This window comes from Typopeltis vanoorti, chromosome 4, assembly GCF_054136105.1.
Source record: "Typopeltis vanoorti isolate ZY-2024b chromosome 4, IOZ_Tvanoo_1.0, whole genome shotgun sequence".
NCBI lineage: Eukaryota > Metazoa > Arthropoda > Arachnida > Uropygi > Thelyphonidae > Typopeltis > Typopeltis vanoorti.
Genome location: NC_143552.1, coordinates 71,081,165 through 71,108,141, shown reverse-complemented (window position 1 = coordinate 71,108,141; position 26,977 = coordinate 71,081,165). Strand labels below are relative to the sequence as shown.

Here is a 26,977-nt window from a genome sequence, read left to right as displayed (position 1 = left end):
CATCCACATAAAGCAAAAAGCTGACATTAACATCTCGAATTTTGATCATGTTTAATATCACTTTCCTTCATAATGGGATCCATATAATGAATAACAGAGGCGATAATGTACATCCTTGTCTCACACCAGATTTAACATTAAACCACTTTCCTGCACTTCCTTCAATTCTAACTGCTGACTTACAACTCAAATAAAGACTAAGTATTGCTTGATATAATGTCCCATTGACACCATATAACTGTAGCGTATTGAATAGCTTCTCTCTTGGCACCTTGTCATATGCTTTTTTTTCCAAATTGACAATACTAAAATACAGATCTCTGTTATATTCCCATGCTTTCTCGACTATTTGTCGTAAAGTGAAGATCCGATCCTGACTATTTGGCCTGAATCCAGTTTGTTCTTCACCCAGCTTTTCTTCCACAATTCTTCTCAACCGTTTCTCAAGTATACTTGCATAGATCTTGCCAGGAACACTCAGTAGGGAAATACCTCTGTAATTCTCACATTCAGTTTTATTTCCCTTTTTATATATTGGTACTATGAGAGCTCTACTCTAATCATCTGGAATTCGTCCCTCTGTCCAGGCTTTCTGAACTATGCAGTGCAGCCACTGTAAGATTCTTATACCACCATACTTCAGCATTTCTGGTCGAATATCTTCTACTCTTGCTGCCTTTCCATATTTTAAGCCTTTGATGGCTTTTTCTACTTCAAGTATGGATATGTATTCCTGACTGCATGCCTGATCAGTGTTTTTTACCACTGTGCTGTCATTACTGCTTGTTTCGTTTAGCAGTTTTTCAAAGTAATTACTCCATACTTCAAGGATATCTTTTTCTCCCATTTTCATGTCACCTTTATCATTTCTAACTACTTTTACAGCACTCTTTCTCCCATTCCTAAGCTTCTTTTACAACCTCCAGAATATTTTGCCACCTTCTTGATATTTATTTTCTATATTCTTGCCAAAGTCCTCCCATGACTTTTGTTTAGCTAGTTTTACACAGTGTTTAGCATTCTTGCATTTGTCTTTGTATTCTCTAAGAGCACAATCTGACTTATTTGACAGGAACTTTTGATATGCTTTCTTCTTTTCCTTCACTACCTCTTTAATTTCCTGTGTCCACCAGGGAGTTCTGATTTTTTTATCCTTGCAGACAACCTCACCACATGCCTCTCTGGCAGAAGCAATCAATGTTTTCTTCAGAGTTTGCCACTGAATCTCCAAGGTTTGATTCCTGTTCTCAAACTCTTTAATTTTTCTTCAATAATCTTTGTGTATTTTAGTCTACAATTCACATCTGAGAGCTGCTCAACTTTTATTCGCTTTAAAACTTTCTTACATGTTATTTTTTTCGATATGAAATTCAGTTTTATCCTGCGCAAGACTAAATAGTGATCACTTCCAATTTCAAATCCTGTGTACACTCTGGTATCCTGCGCCAAGGAGAAAACATCACTATCAACGATAACATAGTCAATGAGACTTTTCTTATTCCTTACCTCTTCTCTCCATGTGAATTTGTGCACATTTTTATGTTGGAACATGGTGTTAGTAATAATCAGTCCATGTCCTGAGCAGAAATCCAACAGATATTTGCCATTATTATTAGCTCTGCTCTTTTCTCCAAATATTGCCAAAATATTTTTGTATGCCTCACAATCATTTGCTACTCTGCTATTTAGATCCCTAACAAGGACCAACTTTTCCTTTTTCATTGTGTCAGTTGCTTTTTCTAAAGCCTCAAAAAATTTCTCCACTTCTACCTTAGTAGAACCTTCTGTGAGACCATAGGCACAAATAAGTCTCATTGTCCAGTTCCCCATTCTCATATTTGCCCACATTACTCTACTTGAGACTTACTGCCATTCAAGAAGATTAGCCTCGTATTTTGTGTTGAATACTATGGCTACTCCTTCTTTTCCTTGATTGTCATTGCCTGAATATAACATTTTGTATTTATTGCTGAGAAAGATCTCACCAGTTTTTGTCTTTTTTGTTTCAGGCACCCCTATTATGTCAATCTGGTACTTATCTAATTCCTCAGCTAGCTCCATTTCTTTGCAATTCAGGCTTGTTATGTTGATAGTACCAATCTTTAACTCTGGTGATGTTGAGTTGGTGTTTGTTTTGAGATTTGTTCCAGTAGATGGCTTTTCGCTGTCGCTCTGGTTCCCTGGCGAAAACAATGGGGACTTGTTTAACCAGGCGACGCCCCAGCTCGAATGAAATTTTGTCATGTTGTATCATCATTTTTTATTTTGGTTTAACCAATAAGAATACAATTTGTTCGGCTAAATCCCAAATTGCCAGCCCATCCTCGTTCGTTCAGTATCCAAGTAGATACTCAATAGGGTGCACCACGAGAAGGTGAGGATTGGACATTATGTTAGAAGCAGTGGTCGGTTCTCTGCATTCCTTTAAACACTATGTGGAGGTCTCCTCTCAGTTATACAGCTTTGACCATTAAGCACCCTTAAATATAATATATGTATATATATATATATATATATATATATATATATATATATAAAAAAGGGTTTTTCAAATTATTTCTCCCATATTGCCAAACCCCCCACTCCCCTTTCAACACCATAACAGTAGAAGTATGCACAATGCAGGAAGAAGACAGGCAACAACATCCAAGAAATGGTATGTGCGGCTTTTCTTCTATTATGCTATATATATTTAGAGCATAGATCTCTAAAAATACATCTGCAGTGCCCTAAGAATTCTTGAGTTAAAAGCCAATGACATTAAAAAAGGCATACAACTAAATAGAAGCAGGCAAAATAGCCATAAAAATAAAGATCTGATTTATTTGCAGAACAGTTTTTGTGATTCTGTTGTAATTATTTTATAGTTATTTTTATTTTTAGAAATGAAAATTTTCCGTTTTATTCTTTTTTTTTTAAATTAATGATTGGAAAAGTGATATATACAGTATACATATATTGATATAAAGGTGCATGTTATTCTTAATCAACATATTATTCTTACTATAGGAGGAAGACAACCAGAAATTAGGATTGTGTGCAGCATTATTAGAAGTTGGAGACTGGGATCATGCCGAGCAGTTGATGAATTGCCTTCCAGATTTTTATGCCATATCACAGCCTTACATTGCCAAAAAGCTTTGTACACTCATTCATATTGTCATTGAACCATTGTACAGGAGGTATGTAATGATATGAAGGTATCCTTATTGCTTTATATTAGGCCTTTTATATATACAGGCCGAAACTAGTAGTGTGTTTATATTAAAACCTTTTTAATTAAATCTCGGTTCTAGTCATTCAATTTTTTTCATAAAAAGTATATATATATATATATATATTTATTTATTTAGCATATGGCTCACACATTCAAAGTTATATTACATTAATCCTTAATATATATATATGTGTGTGTGTGTGTGTAAATAAGTTTGTTTACCTTAGGTAATGTATATTAGAGTTACCAAGTAATTTTATAAACTTGGTTATTTTATTCCTAATCCCAAGTAAGCAAACAGTTAAGTTTGCGCCTGAATAGTTCAAGTCTAAAGGTGGTGCAACACGTGTGTGTGTGTGTGCGTGCACGTGTGTGTGTTGCACGCATATATATATGTGTGTGTGTATATACACACACATGTACACACACACATACACACACACACACACACACAGTCCGTCAAAAAAGAAATATATATATATACACACACTTTAACAGATATCATCTATGGACTTTTTACGAAGTTGGATCGAATTACAGTAGCAATGTGTAGTATGATGTTCTCTCAAAAGATGTCATTACTCACATGAATACTAGCATCAGTACATGACTGGTAGGACAGTCAAATGAAATGGTCAAGGCATAATTGTTGTTCGAGGAACGCAAGACCATTTTAAAGTGGTATATCAAATTTGAGAATATTGTTGAAGTTTAACGACAGTGGAGGTGTGAGTTTGCAACACAATTCAACACGCCTGACAATTGCATGTATTTGTGATAAGTTTGAGACCCATGGTACCATGTATGATCCGGGCAACCTTGCACAGCAACAAGTCCCGCTTCATCGCCTATGGTGTTGAAACAGTTTACATGCTCGTCACAGAAGTCTGAGAGACAGGAGTTAGCAGTGCAAGCATGCAGCACATTGTTAAAGCAGCTAAATGGAAAGTTTACATCTCAAGATTATTACATGCAATGAATGAAGACAATCCTGATCAAAGAATGCAGTATTGGGAGTGGTTTCAACACATGGTAGATGAGGAGTTTGTGAAGAACATTGTTTGGTCTGATGAAGCACAATTTAAACTTAATGAACAGAGAATTGGCATAATTGTGCTTACTGGGCTCCATAAACAGGACTATTCTTCTTCGTCACAGAAGTCTGCCATGCAATGTGCATGTGAGATAGGAGTTAGCAGTGCAAGCATGCAGCACATTGTTAAAGCAGCTAAATGGAAAGTTTACATCTCAAGATTGTTACATGCAATGAATGAAGACAATCCTGATCAAAGAATGCAGTATTGGGAGTGGTTTCAACACATGGTAGATGAGGAGTTTGTGAAGAACATTGTTTGGTCTGATGAAGCACAATTTAAACTTAATGAACAGAGAATTGGGATAATTGTGTTTACTGGGCTCCATAAAATCCTGGCGTTCACGTGGACAAGGCAGTCAATTTACCGAGTCTGGTGTGGATTGTCATCTAGGGGTTTAACAGGACTATTCTTCTTTGACGGTACTGTTACTGGTCAAGTGTACCTAGACATGCTACACATATCCATTTTACCTGCCATTCATGCACTTTATGGGAATGATCAATTTCTCTTCCAGCAAGATGGCACACTACCACCAAGATGTGAGAGCTTACTTCAATGAGAGTTTGCAGGGGAAGAGTGCAGTGGAGTTTCCTCCATGTTTTCCTGATTTAACATCCTTGGACTTCTACCTATGGGGGACTCTAAAGGATGTAGTGTATTGTAGAAAACCAGCTACACTGATGGCTCTTCGGAAAGAAATTGAAACGGCATGCACAGCAATCTGATTGGACACTTTGGCCAACGTTGCCCAAGCATTATTTTGCTGTTATAAGTGTTTGGACGGTAATGGTAACCACTTTGAGCACCTCATGTAATTGTAGAAATCAAAGGTAATTTGTATTCATCCCTTGATGTCTGTATAAATTTAGTATTACAATTTTTATACAGGTTTTTCTTTTGCTGAAGTGTCTATACATTTTTTTTAACAGTCTCTGTATATATCATGCACAAGGTATTAGAAAATGATATTCTAGTCTTATGGTAATATTTTTCGAAATCGCTAATTACATATCCTAACATAAAGTTTGAACTGCCTGCACAGAGCTTATATTGTTATGTAGTAATATATGTTATATGATATTGAAAGTAATTTTAGTTTTATGATTTTTTTTTAAGTATCAATTCACGTTATTGTAGAGAGCAATAAGTAAATTGCTTTGAATTAATATTACTTTGATATTTTATGCTTCTTACATCATTAACCTCCCAACCGGCTGGTGTGGATGATATAGTCAGCTCTCCCTAGCTTTTTTCATGGATCAAAACTTCATCGGCATTCTACATTTTATCATGCCATTACCTTCCTCCGCCTTTAATCTCGTTACGGCTATTCTATAGCCATTAGTGGACTAACTGTTGCTAAGTGACCTTTGTATCCCCCTGTCTTTATGTCTATTGTGTTGCTTAGAATTTCATTTACTCTCCTAAGTTATTTGACCTTTCTTGCCTCTAAAATGATTTATTGTGTCTCTTCCCAAAAATTGAAACGAATTTCACATATGCGAAAGAAATCAATCCTGAAATGACCACTGATCAGCTTTTGCAGTGAATCTATTTAGTGATAGTAAATTTGGTGTATTTTATTCTACAAATCAGTGCACCGGAAGAGTTGCAGTGATTTTTCTTTCACTTTACGTATAATAATTGAATAATTTTTTTTCGAATTTCAGAATTTTCAAATGTTTGCTTTGAAAATATTATGCCAAATATTAATATTTTTAAATAATATTTATTGAAATAAATATGTCCTTTTGCTTTCGTTTCTAGCCAAATAGCATTATATGGATCATCACATTTCAGTTTTAGAAACGATTTTTTGTTATTCATAAAGACAAAATAAAAAAAAAATGTTAAAATGCTACATTGCATTACTCGGTTTCCAATTGTGAGTCTTTTTGGTATCAAAAATTTATATCTAATGATATTTTAGCAGTGATTCTTCGCCCTCGTCTTTTATTTATTTATTTATTTGTATTATGCATATTACGATAATATCTAATGCATATCCTCGTAGATATGTTGAAAATATGTGAAAAATATCATATACGGAATGATTCAAAATTTTTGCTCACTTTGAAGATTTTCTAATGCTTTCCCCCCCCCCCCCCCCACCTCCTTATCCTCTCCTGGAACTGAATTGCATAACTGCTCTAAATTTCTATACAGGTTTGAAAGTTTTTCTAGACATCATTCAAAATCAATTACTTCATTTTACTATTTTGACAAAAGATATACGGCAATCAGATTGTACCGTGAAACTTCTAATTCTGTTCTATTTATTTGCAATCTAAAACCAGCTGTTCTACTGTCCACTGAAATTATGTGAAATTTTAGAAATAATATGCTATATTTTCACCATGCAAAATTGTTTATATGCATACCACACAAAAGAAAGTTCAGTAGTATTATTTTTGTTTGTTTTTCTTTAAAAAAAATCTAAATATTACTTCTGCTGCTGGAAGCTCTTTCTGAAATAATCTACGTCTTATAAATACTTGGTAATATCCTCTTAGCTGGAGGAAAAGTTGAAGGCTTACTCAGTGCTATTGAGAAGAAAGGGGAGAACACTAAAGTCGCACTAAAGTGCCTCAGGCTGTAGTGCAGAATATGTCAAGAATGTCTCGTTTCCTTTTCGATTGTTGATTACCTATATCTTAACAGAAATACTGACATTTCGTTTACATGCTTATACATTATTTATGCCAAAATAATTGCTTAATTTATAATGATCAGTTTCACTTTTAGTATCAAAAATTAGAAATTAAATCATACAATTATCTTGAAAAAGAGAATTTGAATTATTTTCAAAGAAAAGGTGCATATGCGTTTCATAATCTTCTTTTTTTTGGGGGGGGTGGGTATAGACCTAATCAATCTGCGGATATTTCAGATAATTTATTTCATAAATCGTTCGCAAGACAGCTGTTACAAACGTAAATCACTTGGGGAACATACCCATTCATTTTAGTGTAAAATAGTAGCAAAGGTTCAGTTACTTTAGATATGTAATCTAGAAGAAAATGTTATGTCTGCTGAGATTAGAATCTTATGAATAATTTTTCTGACATGATTTTTCTATTCGTTATAACGTAACCAATTTCCAGATTTTTTCCCTCATGCAGACTCCATGTTATATGCAGTGATTTCTTCTTTGTACTACAAGAAAAAAAAATCAGATAACAGAAGAAAAATATGTAGTATTTTCTTTTCCACTGGCTGAATTTACAATGTTCTTTCTTTGTGTTTTGAAGAGAAAGTGCAAATGACCTTTTTCTTACTATTTTTACCATTATAACATCTCATATAATTATAAGAGTGACATTTTACCGTTTTTCTCCCACACGAGAAACAGAAATAAGGTAGTAATAATATTGTTGATTATGTCAAACTTCATTGTAGCAGAAATTTTTATTACAAAACTTTGTAATATATTTCTCCGAAACAAGAAATTTGGAACCCATATCACATCAGTGTTGAGTGTTGGCAAGGTGAAAATGTTCCCGTTATTATTTATATATTTCATTTATTAATTGGGGGGCTATGCTCAAACCCCCCCCCCCTTGTTCCGGTCTGGTAGGCCAGTTCTCCTTCAATTGTGATAACTCGAAAGGAGGTTCTGCCCCTGAATTCTGATGACTCGAATTTTGAAAACTCGACACTCAGGGTAGCCCCTGAGTTTCAAAACGTTTCGAAAAACATGACATAAAAAGGCTTATCATTTTATATGTATATAGGGTAGATTTTATTTCATTATTTTTTATTGTTTTGGTGAAATACTTTACCTGGAATACTCTTTCCAGTTCCAGAGGAACTGGAAAGAGTATTCCAGCTCCTCTTATATTTTATTTCTTCGAAAATATCATTCTGTGTCATAAAAAGAACTTAAAAATTCGCCTTCAAGATGAAAAGGAAACAGTTCATTCAGGTATCCCTCTATCAATATTTGTAGTCCTGAAAAGGACTGTTTTGATGGCCTTGAAAACAAACATTTTTTATTTCATACTGTTCAGAATTTAAAATTCTTGAACAGTGTGGAACACCTTGAAGCAAGGGTAAAGACACAAAGCAGTTTTACACTCAGGGCACCAGATTTTTGTTTCCTTTCTGATATTTTTTTATTACATACATAACATTTGAGTGCAAGTTTTTTTTTTTATTAGCCATTGGTGGTAGATTTTTGGGAAAATAGTTGGAGTTAGCAGCGTTCAACCTCAGATGTCTGGCAGGATTTCCTGTTTTTCTGCTTGCCGAAGAAGCCTCATGTGCATGCAGCAATGCTTTCGCAATTTCTATTCTGTATTCTAGATATGTTATGGTAGACAAACATTTTTTCTTGTGCAGGAGGAAACTGTTCCAAATAACAAAATCCAATACATGTCCAAACACTTTTTTGTAATATTTTTTATGCTGTTTCCTCATTACAGAGTAGAATGATAGCTGCTGATCGCACCTGTCGACTCCACCCATAGTGTCGTTGTATGCACAGCAGTGGGTTTTTCTTTCTTCAAACCATGCTTCTCCACGGATTCCATTGATGGATTGTGCAGGGAAGACAGCAGAAAAACATCTTTTTTTGTCTTTCCAACGTAGTACAAAGACTTTCCCTTGCTGATAAGCTCGGATTTCCCCCTTCGATAGCTTTCCTGAAGCCAGATCTGGAGGCATATCTCGCCTTTTTGCATTTACAGTACCATAACTATCTGTACAATGCTGTAAAAGCAAATCAGCGAGTTCAGGACACATATAGTAATTATCCATTGTAATGCAGTAACCTTTCCCCAGTAAAGGGTCTCTCAATATCAGACAATATACATAAATAATATGTATATTGTCTGATTTATAATTTGTTAATTTATAATAATCACCACATAGTTTCAGTATCGAAAAATTAAAGTTATGTGGAACAATTACTAGAGAAAAATAACGAATTAAATAAAAACTGTATCTATGTTTCATAACAGTTTTCGGGTGTGTGATAGTAATGCCACGGGGGGGGGGGGGGGGGGGTTAAATTATCAGAGGCGAAATAAAGTTCAATTCTATTGTGAAAGGAAATGAAATTTTGATATACATATTTTGAATGATAAAAATAAGCAAATGTATCGCTTACTTTAAAAATTGGAGAATAAAATATCTGAATTATGCAGAAAATATAAATTTAAATCATAACTGTTAATTTCATTTTGTAATGACCAATTATACAAGGAAACCAAGAAAGTGAAAGTACAAAGAAGAGTAGATTACTATACAACGTGAAGAAAAAATTTAGTAATATGATTAAAGAATTTCATGTTATGCTCTATAAAGCAAAGTTGCTCAAACGTGTCCTAAAGGAAATCTGTGAAGTATTATTCGATTTCGAAGGTTTTGTACAAAAATAAAAAGAATATAAACTGGAATGTCGGCAGCCAGTTTTCTTTTCTTTTTTTAAAAGAATATTTCAGATAATTATCGTGAATTAATTTCTTCGAGAACAAAGAAAAATCTTTTGTCTAGTAAGCGATTAGAAAAAAATTAGCGCAAAAAAATAAAAAATTAAATTGGTTCTCCAAGGTAAGGCTTTGTTCACTTAAATATTTTTAAGTGAACAAATTATACAAGATTTTATTTTGTCTAGACATTAAAATTGTATTGTACAATAAAAAGAGAAAACAAAAATATAAATAATTTCTCTATTTTTAGTCTATCCTATATAACTAAAATCCAGTTGACCAGCATGGAACAAGGAAGCACGTTTCTTGTTATAGGCAACTGAGAGGCAGCTACGAATGTGAGATAATCCGATTAACCGTTCTCTTCAGCGTGAGGGTTTATCACACTTTCTAATGGACATGACGGTCAAATTGCACTTCTTATCCAGGTTCTTTAAACAGGTGGGCTGAAACATATCCAGATTTAGTTGGACGTCTATAGACGTCCTAGCCGTTTGGAAGGTTAATTGCATGCACTTAATGTGCTGATATCTCCAATTTTGTATCAGTTTTACTTATATAATTGACAAGTGTAATTGTTTGCTATTTTGGTTTACACTGCTTGGAAAGAAGTCAACAGACACCCCCACGGGCAAGGTGCATTGTGCCATGTAATGAGTCACATGTTTGTAGCTGGTATGAATTGGAGGAATGTGATGCTCCCAAGTCAATGCAATGGTGTCCAGGTAAAAATGGCTGTGAGAAGGGAACTGATAGGGTTTGAAAGAGGCATTGTCATAGGATGCCATGGTGCACTGCTATCTGTTGACAAATTGGGCATCCCTGGTCAACAATCAGTGATACCATACCAAGATGGAAGTGCAGGGAATCAACTACAATTGCTACCTGGAGTGGATATGACCCCCACATTCACCAAATGTGACCATAGAGTACTATGAAAGATAATATGTAAAAAACACTATTTGTCGGCTTGCACATTGAATACAAAGTTCTGGACATCGACTGCAACATGAATCTGCTCCAAAACATTCAGAACTGTCGCTTGCAACTGGTTTCGATGGTAGGAATGCAATATGCAAGCCCCCACATTACCTGAACCAACATACAGCATTGTCTTCAGTGGTGCAAAGAGCATGTACAGTGGGACATGGAAGCTTGACAGGTGTGGATGTGATGGATGCCCAGTGAATGTCTTACCAGAGTGCATAACCCCCATCTGTGAAATTTGGAGGTGGCAGTGTGATGGTATGATCCTGTTTTTCCTTGTTTAGCCTTGGACTTCTGTTTATGGTATCATGAACATTGAACTCTTAAAAGTATCTGAACATTTTGGAACAATGCAAAGCTTCCTACTTTTGGCATTTCTAGGGAACTGAACATTGTCTCTTTCAGCAAGACAACGCACTGTGTCATAAGGCTACTGCTGTAACTGCATAATTTCTGGACATGAACATTACCACATTTGACTGGCCTCCTCAGAGCCCTGTTGAACCTCTACCCTATTGAGCATCTGTGGAATGAACTGGAGCACCAGGCCAGGTCAAGGGACATCCATCCCACAACAATCTAGGACCTCATATTCTCAGCATAATACATATGCTCAAAAATAGAGCTACGAACATCATCTCAGAAGAAAAAGAACTCTATGATGAAATTACTCATATATCAGACATTAATAAAAAATGGCTATCCAAGGAATTTAATCAACAAGATTCTTCATAGAAACCCCTCACAACAACAACCTACCATCACTCAATACAGTTCATTCATAGTTATTCCTTATGCAGGTACAGTGTCTGAAAAGATCGCAAAACTTTTTAAACCTTTCGACATCAGAGTTGCGTTCAAACCGGTCAAGACTATCCCTCACATTTTAAGATCGCCAAAAGACATTAATGCTTTTTTCAAACATGCTGGAGTGTACAACATCCCATGTGCTTGTGGTCTAAACTATATAGGACAGATGTCGAGAAGCCTTGAAATCCGAAAAAAAGAACATATAGGAGATGTTAATAACAACAGAACAGACAACTCAGGTCTAGCCCATCATTTTGCAATTACTAACCAATCTATTGATTGGGATAGCAGCTCCATTCCTTACCTAGAAGAAGATTTCCATTGTAGAAATTTCAAGGAAGCTGTTGTAGTCCTCTGTTCTGGAGAAAATCTTAACAGAAACCAGAGAATGATAATAGCTGACATATGGAAAACCTTAATAAGATCACTCAGTCTGCTAGAATTTAATTTCGCTCAAAACTACAGAATGTGCTCTCATAACAGTGACTAACACAACACACTCCATGCATGTAATGTTATGCGTTCTGTTTTAATGTTTAATTTATATGATAGTGTCTCCATTTTGTCTGTACTTTGAGTTTTTTTTCTCTTACTGTTATAAGCCCTGTCAGCAAAACTTGTTGGTATTAAATGTTTATAAATCATGGTCAATTAAAGATCAATATATATTTCATTTTAATTATAGCTTCTTCTCTTTTATTAGTCTATTCAAGTCCTCTTGTAATGCAACATCTGTTCTGCTCCTCATACTTTGTACCAATTTTGCATCATCTGCAAACAGCTGTATCCCTATTCAAATCCTGCCCAATATCATTATCATACAGGTTAAACAGCAATGGCCCTAAAACAGACCCACTGAGGCACACCACTAGTAATGTTCGTCTTCTGGGATATTGCTTTTGTATACAAAACTTGTCGATACCTATCAGATAGCCAATCTCCAATCCCATCTGCTCTAGTTTTACTATCAACTTATGGTAATCTATCAAAAGCCTTTGCAAAGTCTAAGTATACTATTATGTATCCATATTCCACATCCAATGCTACTGTGATCTTATTGTAATAAGTAAGCAGATTATTAAAATATGACCCCCCCCCTCCCACCCTTAGCAAATCTGCTGTCCATCAATGATAATATCATTGTTGTCAACCCAATTCTGGATCCTGATGAATCTAGAATTGGGTTCATCAGAATTTCATCCTTGTGAATGTGATGTTACATTCACAAGAATGAAATATCTCACTAAATATCTTAACCATATCCTCCACAGCAGTTGTTCTTATAACATTTTTTCTAATCAGTGCCATCCGACCATAATTGTTCTTATTTTTACTAACTGCTGCTCATACTGAACTGTTGCTACCCTTACTAACCGAGTCACCCTCCTTGCCTGTTCTTTGTATTCTTCTTGGAATTGATTATTACTGCTCCTCAATTACTATTTATGTATATCTCACCCATAAAATGCTCTGAATCTATAGCACATTATTACTATGACTGGCTAACAAATAATCTGTTAGTTAATAGTGCTGAGCATATTATTGGTGTACAACCTTTCATGCTTTGATTTATGTTAATATATATATATATATATATATATATATAAAAGGGTGGGGATTTTGGATTTAAAATGCCACTGTGTTACCATTTGTACCACAGTAATTACATATGGCTCTCTCTCTCTCACACACACACACACACACACACACACACACACACACACACACACACACACACACACACACACACCATTTGGAGAAAGTTTTAAATTAGATTCCTTGTTCTCCAGATTCTGTTTACTTTTTTTTTTATATGGCTCCCGCCCACGACGGGTATATTTGTGAACCTATAGTACATTTCTGTTATGGGTGGACTAAAGATTTTTTTTTCTATTTTTATTGATTTTATGCTTTTTTTGTATTTTTATTTATTTTTCCCCAGGTCCACAAATCCTGCTCTAGAGACCAAACATGGAACTTTTCCAAGCTATTTCAGGCTCCAGTAAGCATGGTGGTGGTGGTGGTGGTGGTCTCACACTGGTTGATGAAATCCATCTCCTATCTAAAGACATTCATAAACATCCATGTCCACAGCAGGATTCAGAACAGCCTGTTAGTTGGGAAGCAGATATACTAACTACCCTGCCAAAGAGACTGGCTTATAGAAAGATTTAAGCAAAACTGAGAGAGTTCATTTTATTTCTGTATGATTTATATCTGTTTGTTTCACTCGCAGTTCCTTGCTATTGATACATATACAGGTATTCCTTGCTTAATGTGGGATTTGATTAACACACTGAAATTAATTGCGACAATCCCTTTATATACGTGGCAAGAGTTTTAATTAACGCTCCTTTAAATTTGCCAAGGGACATTCAATCCTCGAGGAGTGTTTCCTGGCCAAGAGAAAGTCATGAGCATGATGATGTCATTCCTTCCCATTAAGCATTAAGAGTGGGTGTATTACAAGCTCCAATTGTTCTGCTGTATTTAAAAAAAATATTTACATAATGTACCTGGTCATCCAAATTCTCTTAATGATCGGTGTGAGAATGTGAAAATTTTATTTTTTTCCCACCAAATACGACATCATTGCTACAACCCGTGGACATAGGCATCATTGCAACTTTCAAAGCCTATTTTCTTAAAAAGACATTCTCAAATGCAGTAGAAACAACAACGGGAGAAAATGCGATTACACTCCAAGAATTTTGTAAAAATTTTAACATTAAACACGCAATTGAAAACTTTCATGACTCGTGGGGAGCAAGTGTCTTCTAGCTGCATGAAAACTGTTTGGAAAAACCTTTTACCAGAATGTGCTAATAACTTGGGTGATTTTAAAATCTTGTGTACAACATGGTTGAAGAAATCATTGCAATCAGTGAAGATCTTGATTTTCTTGGTGTTGATGCAGAAGATATTAAAGAATTATTGGATTCAAATTCAAAAGATTTCAGTGACAACGATCTTTCTGAAATTGAACAATAACGTGCATAAGAAGACAACGAATAGATGGAATGTGAAGATGAGGTTCCAAAGGAAATAACAATCAAAGAATTGGATGGAACATTTCGCAGTTTTGAATCGCCTAAGCAGCAAGTAATGGATATGGATCCCGATGTTAATTAAAGAATGCTTGTTTTCTGAGGAATATGTGCTTATAAGAAAAAAAAACTAAAACTGTTCAAACGACTCTTGATAACTTTTTTTTTATAAAAAATTGCAGTAACTAATGTAGGTACAAGCATTTATTAAACATTTACTTTGCATTCATTTTTTATCTTTCCTAAAAGAGTACCATATAAAGCGAATTATTAATATAGTAATCGATCATGGACGAATTGTAATTTTTACCATTGATTATTATATTTGATTAACGTGATTTTGATATACGCAGTAACATCGAGGGATTAATTAATCACGTTAATCAAGGGATACCTGTTTTTACATACAAGAAAAATTCAAGCTTTCTAGAGCATTTCCACCATCTGCCACCACCACCACAGCAATCACATAATAGAATTTGTATATGTATAATAACACTAATTAGAATGACGATATAAATCTTTGACATTGCTCATTTATCTGATATATTTTATAACTAATTTAATGTTCTTAATTTCTTATTGATCCCATATCTAATGAGAATTTTACTATTAAGTAATAAAAGTAATAAATAAAAATAAATACTTTTTTATGATTTGAAGGTACTGTGGTTTACCAACTGGTTTGAAACCTGCTGATATACCAAAATTATGCAACAGTGCTCAATCTAAACAAATCCACACATTTATAGAGTTAAGAGATGAAGTATTTCCCATGGTATTAGCTCTTGGACCACATTTGTATCTGGACCCTGTTCTTATGGTTAAACTGATCCGCCTATCTAGAAGCTGGATGACACAGGCAAGAATTTTATAATAAATATATTATAAAATTTATTCATTTAATAATATAGTTTTATTAATTCTTATGGCTGTTTTGCCTATTTTTCTTTAGAAGTACCCCCTTTTTATGATGTCATTGGCTTTTTACTCAGTTTTTAGGGCATTATTGGTATTTTAAGACATAAATACATGAAGAATATAAGGAAGGAATAATTTTGAATAGAGGAAAAACTGAGTAAAAAGCCAATGACATCATAAAAAGAGGTACTCCTAAAGAAAAATAGGCAAAATAGCCATGCAAATTAATATTAATTAGATGAGTAACATGGGAAATTTTCAGGAAATAATATCTGTAATTGTAATCAAACAACCTCTCAATCATTGGCTCTCTACTCAAACCCCCCCCCCCCCCAATTCATTATAATACATTAAAATAGTAATCACATGGCACTCTCACCAACACAGTTCTATAGCATGGCCTCACAGTGCACATTTTTATCAATTGCTTCAATTTTACGAAAGAAATATACAAAAGAAAAAAACCATCCTAAAATACATCGCTCATCAACTACACATAAAATTCCTTAAGAATTGTCTAAATCAGGGGTTGCCAATGTTATTTGCCCGTCGACCCCCCCCCCCCCCCCCCGCCCCCTTCAAGAGCTTCTTGACTTGTTATCAACCCCCTATATTTTACTATTACGTAATCATAATAGGACAAGCAAAAAAAGACGCTTATGTTAGTTTTTAGATTGTTTATTTTATAGTTACAATGTTTATTGTATGTATAATATAGTATATATTATTATATTACTATTACTCCTACTATTACTATCACTAGTAATATCACTGGTATTACTAGTGATATTAATAAACTACTGGTATTAATATCACCGGTATTACTACCATTGCTGCTCAACTCTTCAACATAGAGAAGTTTAGTTCGTGAATGAATAACGATTGAATTATAATATGTATGTTGATGAATTTTAGAACATTAATGTTCACTTGTATGTCGATGCACAAAAATGAGACTGGGATCGAATACTTGTAAGTATCAGTAAATAAGAACCACATACATGTTGCAATCTCGCTCCCACTGCACCGGCCGGCAGGAACCACCAACATCCGTTTATTGGTAAATGCGTAATTTTGGCCTACTTGATTGGCCTCAGTAACTATTTTCATGACCTTACTTCATCTTACAGGTCCATGAATAGGACCTGTAAGATGGAGGTACTAATCCCACGATTCACTCTTAATTGCATTGTCATTACCTCCATGTCTTTTGTCATGGAGGTAATCCAAGTTAACCGAATTAAATATTACCCATACAATGATGTCTTATATTTTTCTCTCCACCCCTAACAATGTCATATCGACCCCTTTGGCGACCACTGGTCTAAATCATAACATCACCCCAAAATTCACAATAGTACAGCAACAAAACAATTCCTGGAAATAAAAGAATTTGTTATCATGCATCCAGAGCACTTATAAAACAGGCCATAAATGAGAGATTTCAGAAGGAAAAAAACTGATGTATTTATATATTCACCAGACAAGAAAACTGACTAAAAAACATTATTAAGTCCAAACAAATGGGTACTTTTTCTGGAAAATGTCCAATCACATATTAATGATTACACATAATTAATTGAAACTCATCATACAAAAAGTGGAATGCTCTAACAGACCCCATAACAGGAAATGTGCATCTTCCAACCCTTTGGATAACACCACCATACAACCTATGTCAAGTAATTCAATTATAAATTTATCAAATTATACAGTATTCTTGTCCCCATCTACAAGGGTAAAGGGAATGCACAAGACTGTAAGAATTACAGAGGAATAAAGTTGATGTCCCACACAATGAAAATCCTAGAAAGGGTTCTTGATGGAAGATTGAGGAAGGAGGTGGAGATTGCAAAGGAACAATTTGGCTTCATGCCTGGTAGATCAACGACAGATGCTATCTTTGGGTTACAGCAGATGATGGAAAAGTTTCGAGAGAAACAACGGGAGCTACATCTAGTGTTTATTGATCTGGAGAAAGCATACGATAGAGTACCAAGGCAAGAAGTCTGGAGGTGTCTGATGGAGAAGAAGGTACTGGAGAAATATGTCAGGTTGGTGCAGGAGATGTACAGAAATGTGAAGATGAGTTCGGACCTGTCTGGCACAGAAGGTTTTTCAAGTAACAGTTGGCTTGCATCAAGGGTCAAACATTAAGTCCATTTCTGTTTAATATTGTGATGGAGGTGGTGACGGAGGAGGTGAGAGAAAACTCGCCTTGGACAATGTTGTATGCAGATGACATCTTGCTGTGTGCAGATTCAAGAGAAGAAATGGCAGCTAAACTGGAAAGATGGAGGAAAGTACTGGAAGAGAGAGGTATGAGACTAAGCAGAAGTAAGACAGAGTATATGTTGCAAAGTGGATGGCGGCCAGGAAACAGATCTGGAGCTGGAAGGAAATGTCATTAGGAAGGTGAGGGACTTTAGATACTTAGGTTTAACAGTGGAAGAAGGTGGAGGGGCTGAGAAGAAAGTGGGATGCAGGATACAAGCGGGTCGGAGGAACTGGAGAGAGATGACTGGAGTGCTGTGCGATAAGAGGGTGCCGATCAATCTGAAACGCAAAATCTATAGGACAGTACTGAGGCCAGCTATGACGTATGCTATGGAAACTGTGGCCTTGAGGAAAAATAACATCAGCAGGATGGAGGTAGCAGAGATGAGAATGCTTAGGTGGATGTGCGGTGCGACCAGAAAGGATTGTCTGAGAAATGACTGTGAGGAGAACAGCGAAAGTTATGAACTTAGGAGTAAAGATGCAGGAGGCAAGGTTGAGAAGTTTGGTCATGTTATGAGGATGGAAGGACGAATACGTGGGAAGAAAGGTCATGCAGATGGATGTGCAAGGAAGGAGGAAGCGTGGGCTGCCAAAGAAGAGATGGAGGGAGATGGTAGAAGAGGACTTGAGGATGAAGAACTTGGATGTGGTGACATTCCAACACAGGAGGATGTGGAGGAGACTCATCATTAACAGTGGGGTTATCTTCTTTTGCAGCTTGTCCTACTTAAGTGGGACAAGCTGCAAAAGAAAATAACCCCACTCTTGTCAAAACTAACTCTACTATATGGAAGCAAAACATGGACTATAAAAAGGAAAGATGTAAAACAAATTCAAACAGCAGAAATGAAATTTCTCAGAAAAACAGCTGGATATACCAAGTAGGACCATAAAACAAATGAAGAAGTTTTGCAATCCCTGAATATAAAATCAATTAATTACTACATAAGACAGTATAAACAAAAATGGATAGAACATTTAAATCGAATGAACAACAGCAGACTACCAAAAAAAATACAGATATAAGTGGAAAAAGAAGAATCGGAAGACCAAGAAAGAGATGGCATGAGACCAGAACAGGCCACCTTGCTAAAACTATTCAAACCTTTACTAATTGAGTCAAAATCAATGATAGAAAACACAGATGACCTATTTCAAAAAATAACAAACCTAACTATCCCACGATGTTATTCTCACTTCACTGGATGCAACATTGCTTTACACCAATGCAGATGCTCCCAGAACATTAGATATCACACATACATTACTCACAGAAGACCACATCCTTGGATCAAGGACAAAATTTAACATCCAGCGATATCGTAAACCTGATAAAATTAATAATCTCAGCAAACTTTTTTAAATTTAACAATAACATTATATCCAAAATTTTGGACTCCCGATGGGCCAAAATATCAGCAGACAATTAGCCGAATTGTTTCTAGCACATATGGAATCACATCTACTCACCCCTTCCCTCTCCTCCCTGGCATCACCTTTTATGGCCAATATGTGGATAATATTCTATGCATTGGAAAACCAACATGCATTTCCACTTTACAAGCATCCTTTAACTATTCCTCAGCAATAGACAAAGTTCACCATAGTAACAAAGTATGAAAAATCCATAAATTTCCTAAACTTAACATTAATTAGAATAAACAACGAAATAACCACGAAAATATTCCAAAAACCTATCACATTGGAAATTACCCCTACTTTAACTCATATCCTCCTTATTCTATCAAATAATCAGTCATTCTAACACGTTATAAACACATACAAGTTTTCGAATACACATAATTACCTCAACATAGAAATAAAGAAATTAACACATTTTTAGAAATCGAAATTACCCAACATAGTTAATAAATCATGCCAATCAAACAGCAAAAACCCATCAAAACAATCCAATAACCAACGCAAGCTTCCTAACACAAAAAAATTATTAAACTGCTATACATCCAGAAAACATACAAAGCCTACAAATACATTTTTAAACACACTGACTATAAGTTAGTGTTTACCACGAACCAGAAATTGGCAACACTCCTCCTCCTTTTCAGCCATTTTCTGTCCACTGCTGGATGAAGGCATCCTCCAGTTTCTTCCACCTTTCTCTATTCTTCACAATGGTCGACCCATTTTTCCCAACAAAATTTGACAATTCATCACTCCACCTTCTTTTAGGATGTCCTTGGCTTCGTTTCCCTTCTTTTGGAATCCAGTTCATTAGTAATGTGGTCCATCACTCATCTTCTCTTCTGGATAGATGTCCAGCCCATTTCCATTTTAGTTGCGTGTGGTGAAGAATGATGTCAGTGATATGAGTTCTGGCTTCTTATCCAGATATTTTGCTTCTTATCTTTTAATGTGATGCCTGGTATCAACCTCTTCATTTTTCTTATTGTTGAATTGTTGCCAGTTTATTTGCCAACTACCATATGTGATGAGTGGAAGTATACACTGGTTAAATGTCTTCCTTTTCGAACAGTGTGGGACATCATTGTTTTGAAATATGCTTTTCAGTTTTCTGAATGCACTTCAGGCCAGTTAAACTCTTCTATTTATTTCCTTTTGGAGTCCACAGTTTAGATCACTGAGATGATCTAAGTATGTCTCTTCATATACATACTTAGGTATGTATATGAAGAAATTGTTTTCTATTATTTTGTTTTTTGGTGTTACAAAATTATTAAACATGATTTTAGTTTTTTCTCCGTTTATTTTTAAACTGACTTTTCTGCTTTAATGATATAGGTCTTCTTATTAAGGTCTTCTGGAGTGTTTGCAAAAATCATGATATCATCTTGCATATCTTAGGTGTATTACGTTTCTGGTATTAATTTTTATACCAAGGTTTGTCCAATTTATATTATTAAATATTTCTTGAAGGACTGCTGTAAAGATTTTGGGTGATAGAGAATCTCCTTGTTAGACACCTTTTTCAATTGATATTTTATTGCTACTTGTGTGAACTTGGATGCAACACTCCTAAAACCTTCAAAATCTCATACATACAAAGAAATACTAGAACACCACAACTTAGTGTACAAATTTTCTTGCCATCAACACAACTGACATCACTTACACAGATTCTATAATCAGATCTTTGCAGGCAAGACCAGGAATACTTCTGTGAATGGAACATACCAATCCCATAACATTTAAGCAATAAGAAAAATAGCAACCAAAAGAGAAACAAAATACAGCGTAAATGTTATGAGATTGGTATGTTCCAGTCACAGAAGTATTCCTGATATGCTCTTGACAGAAATTTACCCCATAAATCGACAAAGCCGTAATAATAGACATACAGGAAAATGAAACAATGCTGAGAATATTGGAAACAATAGCCATAAAATCTGACATAAACTCCATCACCGCTGCTATATAATATTGGAGAGCTGGACGCTCCACAACATAAAAACTAGGTCAAAATTCCGACCAGTAGAATACAACACGGATACACCCAAGACAAAAACACTAAGCTGACATGATATAGCTTCCATTTTTCCCATGAGCTCCAAAGGCGACACTCAGTCGAAATGGCTCACACCCCTGTTACTTCCACCTCTAATCTTGATTCATCATATTCCATCCTCCTTTTCCCTAAAAATACTCTATTTTTCACCTTCTTCACAAAGAATTCACAGCCCACCCTTGAATCCTGGGTTTTAAATTCACATGCTGTTTTATTTTAAATTCTCCCACATCTTTCTCCACATTTCCATCCCCCCCCCTCCTCCTCCTCCCTGCCATACTTCAGAAGTGGTATATAAATGTTTATTGCTATATGCCTGGTGCTGCTCCAAAAGAACCTAAAAAGGTATGTCCAAAATTATTTCTTCCTTATATTCTTCATGAATCTATGTTTTCAAATACCATTAATGCCTTAAAAATTGACTAAAAAGCCATTGACATAAAAAGGGGAACTCCTAAAAAAAAAATAGACATAAAAATTAAGATTAATTTAGAGGAACAACATGGGAAAATTTCCAGAATTTATTTATTATTTATTTATTTATGTTCAGTTATGCATCTGAGAGTTGAGTTAGAAATAACGCACTTGATCAAAGACTGGAGACCACAAATATGAGAGCTCTGAGAAAACTTGGGAGATAGAATCATATTAAAAATGAAGATATTAGAAAGGAACTTGACATTGTTTGCATTCACGAATGTATAAGCAGAGCTAATCTAAGGTGGTATGGTCACTTAAATAGAATGGCTGAGGAAAGGTTAGCAAAATTGGTGTTTCATGCAAAGATGGCAGGAAAGAGACCCAGAGGAAGACCAAGATCTAGGTGGATTGATTCAGTCAGATGCATGCCTTAGAAGCACGAAATGTTAGATATGACAGTATTGGAGTGACAAGTAATAGACTAATTTGGAGGGAAATTGTGAATTGGAAAATAATAATAATGTAAACTTAATCATGTTGTGCAGTCTGAATATCCTTCGAGGGTACATATTAAGAAATTGATATCTTGCTGTAGAGGGTACTATTATATGACATTCGTTTCATTTTGGAGTTACAATTTGAATCGTTTCTGTAATTACCTTGTTGACTGTTCTAATTTATAACGAAGTGTATTTTCTGATCTAAAGATGATGGAAATCCAGAAAAATGTTAGCAACTTGATAAAGTTTATAAAAATAAAATTAAGTATTTTTCATTTTTGCACATATCTATGCAAAATGAGCATCATTGATACCAATCTTTGCTGATAATAGATGGTAATTTTGGGTTAATTGGCATTCTGAATGAAGTTTCAGTTTAAAGTGTTTCACTCAAAGTTCAGCACAGTAACCCATTATGAAATCAATAATTAAAGAGACATGAATTATAGGAAAGGTAGCATTTTGTTACCTACAAACTAAGTCATTTACCTGTGAATATTGTGCAAGCTGTATTTAACCAGTAGCTGAATTACTTGGATTCCCAAAGGAAAGGACAAAAAAAAGAAAAATCTTTCCTGGCATTTAATTTGACATGTGTATGAGAATATATTAAATTTTTTCCCTCCCAATTTGCAGATGTTCTCCATCCTTTGGACTTATGAATCGTACTTGCATTCAAAATACATTTTAGGAGTCACCTTATCAAAAAAGTATTGCTGAAATTAGTTTCATATGATGTGATCATTTCAGTATAGTGGTCCATAAAAGAATCAACCATATTGAAGTGTTTGAAGAAGACTTCAGAGCTTGCTTCCAAATAGTAGTGATCTTGAAATAAAGACATTTTTTTTTTTTTAAACTGCAATCTACTTCACAGACCAGGAAATTATTGAAAATATGATGTAGGCAGCTTCATGCCATGTGTTCATGATATTTGAAAGGGAAGGTGGCGCAATTATAGTCATTGAGTGCAGTATTTTTTTTAATTCATAAAAGAAAACAACACAATATTTTAGCATGCTGAAATCTGATCATTATACTTCTTGACCAAATTGTGGTTTATCAATCTCTTTTATAGCATTTGCTCATCAACCAGAAAGAATGCTGAATCTCATAGAATCATGAAATTGCATGTAAATATTTTCTTCAGACTGTAATGTCAATAATTACCATTATTCAAGTACATTTTTGTTTGGAAAAGACCTGTGATCCATTATCATTGCTAACATAAGGAACGTTTCTTTGATATTTTAAAGGACTTCTCATACAGTAGTGAAGTTTGTCAGCCATATGTAGTTTGCAGGGATATTTTATCCTGCAAGTTGTCAGATTGATATAAGAGAACAATTAGAGCTTAGCCAAGAAAACTTTTATAATTGCAACAAGATGTTCATTGGAACTAATAGTCTAACTAATGATTATAGTCTAAGATCTCTCATCATCATCATGCTTGTCAAGGCCACTCTATGCCAGAACAGGCCTAGAGAGGCCTGTTCTGGCCTTAGAATTCTGTTGAATCTCTTAAGGGGACATCCTGGTTTTCTTTTTCCTAATGGTTTGTAATTTAAGGCTTGTTTTGGTAATCTTTCTGTTTTCATTCTTTAAACGTGTTCCATCCATTTATGTTTATATTTTTTAATTTTTTCTGTTACTAATTCCTGGTTTAATTCTTTCATCATTTCTTCATTTCTTTTGTGATCGAATAGAGCAGGGGCTGGCAACCTTTTCAGACTTGCGGGCTACATTCAACAATTATTTTTAATAATTGGGCCGCAAGCGTTTAACTAAGAGAAAGTAGTGAGTGAAAAAAATGCTGAAGTTATCAGTTTTTATTATATCAATCTTAAAAAAACAGAAATATTTAAACTACGAGATTACGAGATCAAGTATGACATTCTCATAATGACACCTGATATTATATTCTTTCATAACAGCAACACTTATGACAAATAAGACAAATGAGCTTACCCTCATTTTCAATAAAGAAGTACTTGCTGTTTCATTCATCATTAAACCTTCCTCTGCAATTTTACTTTTTCTTGAACCCATTTTTGAAGTTATTTTTAACAAATATAGGTAACCCTCGCCTCGTATAATGCGGATGTTAGGTTTCATAGAAATACCTCATTGTATGAATTGCTTTATGCGAGACTCAGATCACATAGAAAAAGTAGGGTTAGGTTCCGAAATCGTTTTTTTTTTAATTATATAAATAGCAATGACATATCCAACAAAAAATATTTTTATTTAATTCAGGTAATTCAATTTGTACATAAACTTCATTGCACATAATGCATAAATGTTTTAGGCAAAATAAAATAAAGTGCATATTTTAATCGTCATCACTGTCTTCAAAATGTACATTTCGTAACTTTATTTACAAGTGTCCGGACGTTGTCATCACTTGGACATCTCTTGGAAATCTCTTGGACATCATTTGTATAATTCTCATTGTGTACTTCAGCTGGTTTAGTTATCAAGAAGTCAGTAATAAGACCTTGTTTTCCACTATACTGCAGTTTTTTGATTAAGTTCATAATGTGGAGCTAAACAAATATCCACTTGTCTCGTGAATTTTTTGGAGTGCTCCATTTAGTGATCATTATCCGTAAAATAAATTCCTAACTTTCTTGCCAAGTCCAATCCTTCTACTTTAAACTGAATTCTTTAACGATTCATCACAATTAGAATCTTTGGCAGAACTTTCTCCGCCATTTGGTTCGACGTCATCTATTAATTATACTAGTTACTCATTTAAATCTGTTTCCCCATCAATTAATTCACTAATTTCGTTTTCAACCATATCGCAAAAGCCCTTAAGTAGCCATTACTATAAAAATAAATTTTCTACATAAAAAAATGCATTACAAATTAATTATGTAACTCACCAGAAAATAAAGTGCTCAGCTTGAGATTAACACACTTATGAATTTTAATGCGCTTTCCTGGCAGAAAACAAAGACAATTTTCAACAATAAACACTATATGGTAAACAATTAATGTACATGTGTGCTAAAGGATATTTCCTCTAATATAAATTCGCTACTTATAACTACATGCGCGATACTGGGTGACGCAAATTTAATGAAGATAAAATTTGATTTTAAAGTCATAGTTAAAAATATGTGAAAAGATAAAGGGTTACTACAATTTGTAGACCGTGTGTATATCGAAATTGTGTTGTATAAGTACTGTGTTGAACAATGGTTACTACAATTTGTAGACCATGTTATATCGAAACCGCGTTGTATACAGGTAACCCGCATTATACGAGGGTTACCTGTAAATATACTCTGAAAGTAATAGTTGATGTTATTGAATTATATTAAAAGACGGACCAGGGAATGCAGCTGCAAAAGTGTGCCAAAATCCCTGTTGTTGTTGGATGAAGTCGCCTTTGTTATCCCGACTCATGATGACTCGTGCCAAGTTGCACGGCGATATCATGAAGTATAGGTATAAAATTATTTTTCATTTATCATTCATGTTATTAAATCCATTATTTAAATAATTCAACATACAGACCACATGCCATGTAAGTATAGTCAATCTTTTATGGGCTGCCAAATATTCACATTTGGGCCACATGCAGGCCGCCGATCCCTGGAATAGAGTATACTTCATTTCAGCTGTCTATGTTTGTCTTTTTGTTTTATTGTCCAGATTTCACTTCCATACAATAGGACTGGTAGGGCTAATGTGTTGTATACTTTTAGTCTATTTTTGTTTTTTGAACTAGGTTAGGTTTAAATATAAAGTTAATTATACCTGTTATTTTTAAATATTTCGCAATTTTTAGGTTTATATCTTTTTCATTTTTATATGTAATCATACATCCTAGGTAGTTAAATGAATTCACATGTTCTAAAATCTTGTTATCTATTACTATTTTAGTTCTTACTGGATCTTGTCCTTTAAAGGCCATCGTTTTTGATTTTTCTGTTGACGTCATCATTCCATAATCTTTGACTATCTCATTTAAATTTAAAATATCTTTCTGTAAGTTGTCTTCAGAATTTGTAATTCCAATATCTGTTCCCAGATTTATAGGAATAGATAAAATCTCTTTATGCTAAAGACAAGATTTACATTATTACATTTAGGATAGGTTTACATTGTCTTGAACCTATTATCTAACCTTATCTTTATCAACAGTTTCCTTCAAATTAGTCTTTTATCTTTCAGGACTGTGATACTGTCAGATCATATATTTTATTTGTGTGACGTACATATAATTGCATGTGTAGAAAGCTAGTTAATTCTAATCCTGTCTCCTTTCACCAATGTAGAAGGTAGTTCACTGATTCCTGCAGTAGTTTATCCATCATATAAGTATCTTTTCCTCTAATTTTACAGGTTCTTTCTCCAGGCTTATATATTTAGTGTTTTGTTATGCTGCATACTTGAAAACTAAATTTTTTTATATTTTATATATGTGATTAGCTTATTGGCTGTGCACTTCGCAACCATATGCCTGGGGAAGGAGTGTTCCAGGTTCAATTCCCGTCAGTGACGTGAGGAGCTGAAGGTTCTTTCTCAGCCTTAGCCAAGTTAGTCAGTCTTGGGCATGGACAGTAGGTTTTTTTTTCCCAGTTTATTCTGAGGTTTATCATCCCACAAAGCAGGCAAACCAGCTTTGAGAACTCAATACTACAGGACATAGGCTGCACCGGGGCGTAGGGCTGACCACCTTTTCTTGTGAACGATTTGAGGTCTGATGATTAATAAACCCTCGACACCACAAGGTAAAAGGAAGCTGAGATAAGATATTTTATTAACAAG

The 26,977-nt window shown here is 34.7% G+C and overlaps 1 protein-coding gene across 1 annotated transcript in view; it reads left to right on the top strand.

Moving 5' to 3' along the window:
• The window catches only part of tho2 (THO complex subunit 2-like protein), a 779,097-nt gene that overhangs the window by 189,998 nt on the left and 562,122 nt on the right, over nucleotides 1-26,977 (top strand). Inside the window, exons 11-12 of the mRNA XM_090391861.1 lie at nucleotides 3,010-3,182; nucleotides 15,254-15,452. Coding sequence (XP_090247987.1) covers nucleotides 3,010-3,182; nucleotides 15,254-15,452 — 372 coding nt within the window. The remainder of the gene's footprint in view (nucleotides 1-3,009; nucleotides 3,183-15,253; nucleotides 15,453-26,977) is intronic.